Here is a 7,679-nt window from a genome sequence, read left to right as displayed (position 1 = left end):
CTTAAATGTTTCTAATAAATTAACTCCATAACATTTTTATGTATATTTATATATTTATATATATATAATCCCTGATAATCTATAAAAGAGGGTCTATAATAGTAAAATAAATGAACTTCAAAAGTACCCCCTTCATAAAATGTATTTAACATTAATTTTTCTCAAATTTAAGGAATGTAACAATATGTACAACTCTTATGTATTAGTATAATACCAAAATAGTACAAGTCATATTAACAGGCTGTCGTAACTGTAAAATGTTTGAGTCAAGTTAAAATTGGAGGACAGCTTAGGTTCGAATGAATGCAATTACCCATGGGAGGTTCACTTTCCAAGTGGAAATGACAATCATCTTATCTACAGTAGATTTCACAAGAGGTAGTGTTCAAGTAAAAAAAAAAAAAAAAGATACATGCTTAACTATCTTTAATTAACAAATTCACAGGAAAAAAATGAACTGGTTTCTTAGCGGATGATCAGTTGGTGACTTTTTTAATATGAATCTGAAATACAAAATAATGAGAAACACAATAAAGGCCTTATACATGAAATCAAAATGTGGTAAAAAAGAAAGTACAATCTGTTTCACTGAATTATCATATTGTCTTACCTCGTTAAGAATGGCCCAAACAGCAGAATTCTGAATGACTGAAAGTCGAAAGGCTGAAATGGGGTTTAAACTGGGATCCACCATTCCTTCAGCAACACCATTCTCAAATTTTCCTTCAAAATAAAAATCAACATACGTTGGGTAGACTGAAACAAGCACACATAGGACATCACTGACTTAAAGCAGGAAAGAAAAACAAAATATTTTCAGTGGATGTCTTTACACAGGGCCTGGGTGAATTTTTTCCCCTTCTTTCTACTTTTATTCAACTTTCAAATTTTTCATGAAGTAGTGTAAGCTTTCATTAGAAGCAACCTATTAAAACAGGCAGAGCTCTGCTTTTTTCCTATTGCAAATTAGAAGGTATATATTTATTTGTTCTTGCATCAAAAATGTTTTAACATGCAGGTTTTTAACAAAATGTGACTTCACCAAACCTTACCCTATGAGTAAGGAAGTATACCCTATACCATCACTCAGTCTGACCCCTCTGAGGGTTACGTTAGAACAACAAATTTCAATGCTTTTAAGACATACATACAATAGGTGGACTTAGAGCAGGGGTTCAATCTTTGTGTATTCTTTCCAAGGTCACACTTAGAAGGAATTAACAAGTGATATCTCCTCTAGGCAGTTTTAATAGAAAAATCCATTATAAATGACAAGCTAAAAAAGCTCTCTTTAGGGATAAGACCAAGAAGTTCTATAAAAAGGTTAACATGCTCTTTACCTACTTTTTCTTGCTATGAGGAATATTCTTCAAACAACAACAAAAAGCTGTTGAAAAAGTGACAGAAAAATGGTGTGTTCTTGGCCACATTTCTCTAAGCCAGGAACTGGCAACCCTTTTCTTATTATAAAGGGCAGACAGGGGCGCCTGGATGGCTCAGTTGGTTAAGCATCTGATTCTTGATTTCAGCTCAGGTCATGATCTCACAATTTGTGGGATCGAGCCCCATGCCAGGCTCTGTGCTGACAGCATGGAGCCTGCTTGGGATTCTCTCTCTCTCTCTGTCCCTCCTCTCTGGCCTGTGCACACAACTCTCTCTCAAAATAAACAAACATTAGGGGGAAAAATAATAAAGGGCAGATAGTAAATATTTGGGGCTTTGTGGGCCAGGAGGAAAACTGAAGATATTAGGTTGATACTTATATAGAGAAAAAGTTCCACAAAGTTTTTATTGATGAAATTCATATTATAAGAACTACCACTGAGTTCTTTTGTCTTTTGCTAATGCAGGTATACTAAGGAGATCATAATTCCTTTTGCAAGGGTTAACATTTTAGTTATCTGGGATTCAAAGTGATCCTCATCAAAATCGACTGCAAATGTTCATCTGTTAAAGTGGGTCTATAATGAGATTTTATGTATTTTATCTTGGATATTTCCTTTCACACAGCCTACATACTGAGAAATACTGACACCAGTCCATAAGTACGTGATTTTAATGGAGCGTATTCATCACTTGGAAGGTATTTATGGAATTCCATTAGGTTCTTCTCCTTGATATTTGCCTTGTATGTGTCACTACATTGCAGATGAGTCACTTCCAAGCAAAAGTTAGATGGAAGCTCCTTGATTAGTTTGATATTACTTATAGTTCAAATAACAACTGTCATCAGAGATTTGACTGAAACATAAGGTTTTTTGCATGTACTATTTGGTCTTATAATTTTAGGTTGAATTAAGAAACGTTATCAAGCCTGCAGGAAACACTAATTTTCAAAGAGAGAATAGTGGTTGAGGGCAGTTCTTGCCACTGGGAAAAATTTCAATCTTGTTGTTGAGGTTAAAAAAAAAAAAAGGTTTCTTTTTTCACAATAAATGTGATCAGTGCTAAGCCCCAGAACTGCTATATGGTACAACAAGTCATGCTATTCAGTTCCTATTTCTGACACAAGTTCACAGAACTGATTATGGTAAAGTCCAAGAGAGTGAATGGTGTTCACTGCTGATGCTGCTGGTTCAATAAAATAATGATACAGGCACACCTGGGTGGCTCAGTTGGTTAAGCATCTAGCTCTTGGTTTCAATTCAAGTCATGATCCTATGGTTCATGGGTTTGAACCCTGGGCTGGGCTCTGCACTGACGGCATGGAGCCTGCTTGGAATTCTCCCCCCCACCCCCACCCCTCCCCTGCTCTCTCTCAAAATAAACTTTAAAAAAATGATATGTGGCAAATTCAATTATTTCCTGTAAAATACCTGATGAATAGTAAAATAAATAACCATAGGCTTTAAACACCCTACATTTTTTTTTTAATTTTTTTTAACATTTATTTATTTTTGAGACAGAGAGAGACAGAGCATGAACGGGGGGAGGGCCAGAGAGAGAGGGAGACACAGAATCTGAAGCAGGCTCCAGGCTCTGAGCTGTCATCACAGAGCCTGATGCGGGGCTCGAACTCACGGACTGTGAGATTGTGACCTGAGCGAAGTCGGACGCTCAACCGACTGAGCCACCCAGGTGCCCCGTAAACACCCTCCATTTTCACAGGCTTCGTAAATTTACCCAACTAAGCTTTCTTTTCCATACATATTTTTACCACCGTTCATTATAATACATCCTGGCAGATTCCACTTCAGGTTGTACTCAATTTGTGTTTTCTCAGCTTGTTTGAAAACATTCTTGCCTATACTTGGTGCCATGCAGACTTTTCAGAGGCCAATTCTTTAGTCACTTCAAGTTTGGCATTGACTCCAAATAACAACTGGGCAGTACCAGTTAATATCTATCAACTCATCAAGACCCAAGGAAATAATATGCTTTGTTTTTTGACTAATACCATTCCCAATGTCTTCAATTCTTCACTCAATTGTTGCCAAAAGCTCGATGGTCTTAAAAAAAATTTTTTTAACGTTTATTTATTTTTGAGAGAGAGAGAGGGAGGGAGAGAGAGAGGGAGTGAGCCAGGGAGGAGCAGAGAGACAGGGAGACACAGAATCTGAGGCAGGCTCCAGGCTCTGAGCTGTCAGCGCAGAGCCCGACACGGGGCTCGAACCCACAAACCATGAGATCATGACCTGAGCTAAAGTCAGATGCTTAACCAACTGAGCCACCCAGGTGCCCCTCGATGGTCTTAAATAAGGTTAATTGATCTACACACGTATCTTTGCCTATTTCAATTAAATAGGATTTAACTCACTATTGGTAACTGGTTTTACTTGGCTAACACACAAACCATTCTGAAACTCACTTTGGTTATATCCTCATCTGAATTTTTTATTTTTGTGAAGAAATTATGCTGTAATAAAATATTCTAATTTTCTGAACATTGTATTCCTGTGAGTTGGGAATACTATGAGTGCTTAGAACAGTAATGTATTCTCTAGCACAGCTATTGCATCACTGCCTAATAACCACAACAATCTGTCAACTGATTTTGTGAAATAATTACATTTCACACTGTTAAAAAGCACTGACATTCAAAGTCCACTTTTATTGTTTTGACATGATGGATAAGTACTGGTCATTTTTTAAAAAATGTCACACTATGGTGGTGTGTGGGTGCGTGGGGCACTTGAAACTGTCAAATTATGGGGCGCCTGGGTGGCTCAGTCAGTTAAGCATCCAACTTTGGCTCAGGTCATGGTCTCATGGTTCATGAATTCGAGACCCACATCGGGCTCTGTGCTGATAGCTCAGAGCCTGGAGCCTGCTTTGGATTCTGTGTCTCCCTCTCTCTCTGCCCCTTCCCTGGCTCACACTCACTCTCTCAAAAGTAAACATTAAATTTGACAGAGAAACTGTCAAATTATGAATGTATCACTGCTATTTTAGTGCACTGAGCGTCAGGTGGAAGCAATCAGTGCACCACCTCAATCACTATTGGAACTACTTGCTCACCTCTGCTGTTGCAGCACAAAAGCACATAGACAGGGGCGCCTGAGTGGCTCAGTCAGTTAAGCATCTGATTGCTGATTTTGGCTCAGGTCATGTTCTCACCATTGTGAGACTGAGCCCCGTGTGTCAGGCTCTGTGCTGACATCATGGAGCCTGCTTGAGAATCTGTCTCTCCTCACTCTCTGCCCCTCCCCTGCTTGTGCTGTCTCTCTCTCTCTCTCTCTCTCTCAAAATAAATAAACATTAAAAATATTTTTAAAGAAAGCACACAGACAATATGTAAATAAATAAGCATGTATGTGTTCCAATAAAATTTTATTTATGGACACTGAAATTTAAATTTTTATAAGTTTTACATGCCACAATATATAATTCATTTTTTCAAACCATTTAAAAATAAAAATAAAAAAATGTTAATCATTCTAAGCTCATGGTCCATTCAAAAACAGGAAGTGGGGGGGAAAAACAGGAAGTGGGCCTGATGTGGCCCATGGGCTATCATTTACTCATTATTCAGCAGTCTATTCTAGAGTTTTACAACATAATGATTAGGCTCTTAGTAAGATAAGATACGTTTAAAGTGAAAACCATACTAGAGAAGACATGCATTCATATGTACAAGAAATATTAAATGTATCAACTTACAAAGTAATGTGTTTATTAAAAAGTTATTAATACACTATTTCATAAAAGTATGTACACATATTGGGGCTGGACTGGGGTAAGGAGCAATGCTACAAGAAAGTATTATTGAATTATTAAGTTAGGCAGGGGGTTTAGGGCTGAAAATACTTTGAAACTCACAACACTTAATGAGACATCATACTGTCATCTGATGATCTCAGTTAATTAGAAAAATAATTACCTAACGATATAACTGGTCTCATTCAAACACTTTGACCCCGCAATTTTATCCTGCAGATATACTCTCGCATGTCCAAAAAAAATATATGTATCGCAGCAAAAACTGCAAACAACCATTCGTCGCTAGGTGACTGGCCATATCAATTAAGATATGCTAATACAAGGGAATACTAGGCAGCCAATTAAAAGAGTGAAGAAAGAATACAAAGAATAAAGTAAAACTGAAGATAATGCAGCTAAAGACCTACTTGCATTCCCAATGTAGAGAAACTCCCTACATGTGCAGAAGAGTTCAAACCAGCATTGTTTATAACAGCAAAAGAAAGAAAAAAGAAAGAAAATGGAAACAAACATTATAACCAAACAAGAGAACAGTGATATATTCATCCATGAAAATTTGCACAGCAGTGAAAATGAATGAGCCGTAGATACACGCACCCACATGGATGAATCTCATGATGGTGAGAGAAAACTGCAGGCTACAGAATGATATCATTTATCTCAGATTTAAGAACAAGCAAAATAACACTGTGCATTGTTCAGGAATATATCCTACATATGTGCTAGAAATGTAAATGCAAATGGTAACCACCAAATTTATGACAGTAGTTACCCTTGGTGGAAAGGGAAAAGACGTTAGGGAAGAACAACTGAATTGGCAAATCTTAAACCAGATACACAGATATTCACTCAATTACTATTTGTATCTTCTGTGCACCTGAAATAGTACAACTTTTTAGAATGTTCATCTTCCATATGTACATATGTACTTCAGTCAGTGAAAAGATGCCGAACAAAGATCATAGAGTATGTATGTTATTTGTGTGCTACTGTGTGTTTTTGAAGAAAATATTCCTACTTTTATTTATGAACAGAATACTTCTGGAAGGACACAAATCATAAGAATTGCCTCTGGGAAGTACTGGGTAGGAGGGAAAAGAAGAGGGAGGGAGACTTAAGTTTATGCTTTTTAAAACATGTGCGTGTATTATCTTTCCAGACAACAAATTTAACTTTTGTCCTTAACCCGGTGGTCTGATAGGTCAGCATTAAAAGAAATAAACAAAGGGGAAAGTGAAGGAGGAAATTACTGAAGACTGCCTAGAATTCCCAAACTCTGGCACTGGGCAGGACTTCCAAGGTCAGGCTCCCTGTGGCCATACTCCTGCTGCACCCTGACTGTGGTCCATTCCTTCCTTCCAGTGTTTCTCTAAAAAGGCTCTTCTCCTCACAACTTGGGTTTCTTTCACAAGACTGCCCTTAGCATGATGCCATACCATCCACCCTACCCCACCCTCAGCCATCAGGTTTCCACTAACTGTCAGCTGACTGTTTAGTTTTCAACAACGCCTTCAAGTATAAATTGCTGTACACTCTGATCCAATTAAATCCAGGCCCCTATGTAGGGCCAGTCTTTGTGGATTGTTCCCACCCAGCAAGGCTCTTATCAGCTCTCTTTCCCTGGTTCTCTCTGACTAAAAGAAATGACCACATTACAGATGCTCAGAGTAGACACCTGTATGACCTCCAGGTGGCCAGGTCCAAAAGCATCTCAATACAGACCTAATGTTCAGGAGGGAAGCAAGAGGCTAAAGGTATAGATTCTGGCACGTGGATGTTGTTGAGACCCTGTAAATGGCGAAGGTCACCCAGTAAGAGACTGTGGAAGGCAGCAGAAGGCAGCAGAAGACAGATTATCAGTGAGAATCAACAATGAAACAGCAGGTGGAGAAAGAAAGAGGAACCAGCAAATGAACCTTTGATCGGAAACTCTGGGTGGGTCAAGATAATAAAAGTATGTACTAAAACATGAGAATACAACTTGGAGGACGTTGGTAATTGTAACCCTAAAGCTGCTTAACATCTGACAAGAGTTTAAAATTACTTTAGGATTAAGTCCAGACAAGTCAAAAACAATTTACCAGTTTAAAGTAGGAGGTATTACCTATTCTGAAATAACCATCTTCTAATCGTTTGTCTTTGGTTTCTTTGCTTATTTCCAAACCTTCACTCTAAAACAGAACAAAAACATTAATTTTACAAATGATTACTTCTATTTAAAACAGAGCTAATTTAGCTTAATAGAAAAGTGGCATGTGTGGCACAGTTATCTTTAAAAAAAGGGAAAATGTCATGAGTCTTGAACTTTAAAAAGCCTAACAATACAAGTATTCTTTTAACTATCTGAATTTGTATATACTAGTGGCTAAAAAATTTAAATTTTAAATTTAAACCAATTTAATAGGGCACTATTTTTTATTAAAAATACATGGAACTGTGTTAACTCCAAAGAATCTAAGCACTCCTTAAAGACCAATAAATTAATTTTATGTATTAATCAACAGGCATTAAAACCACAT

General features: G+C 37.5%; 1 protein-coding gene across 5 annotated transcripts in view; it reads right to left on the bottom strand.

Annotated features, from left to right (window-relative positions):
* Positions 1-387: 387 nt before the first annotated feature.
* Positions 388-7,679, bottom strand: part of MGAT4A (alpha-1,3-mannosyl-glycoprotein 4-beta-N-acetylglucosaminyltransferase A) — a 116,687-nt gene continuing 109,395 nt past the window's right edge. For all 5 annotated transcript variants that reach the window (XM_047851277.1, XM_047851279.1, XM_047851278.1 and 2 more), the window contains exons 14-16: positions 7,265-7,331; positions 611-723; positions 388-503 (exon numbers count right to left, since the gene is read on the bottom strand). In XM_047851277.1, the coding sequence (XP_047707233.1) occupies positions 477-503; positions 611-723; positions 7,265-7,331 (207 nt within the window). In that variant the 3' untranslated portion in view covers positions 388-476. The remainder of the gene's footprint in view (positions 504-610; positions 724-7,264; positions 7,332-7,679) is intronic.

This window comes from Prionailurus viverrinus, chromosome A3, assembly GCF_022837055.1.
Source record: "Prionailurus viverrinus isolate Anna chromosome A3, UM_Priviv_1.0, whole genome shotgun sequence".
NCBI classification, from domain to species: Eukaryota; Metazoa; Chordata; class Mammalia; order Carnivora; family Felidae; genus Prionailurus; species Prionailurus viverrinus.
This window is presented reverse-complemented; position numbering and strand designations above follow the sequence as displayed.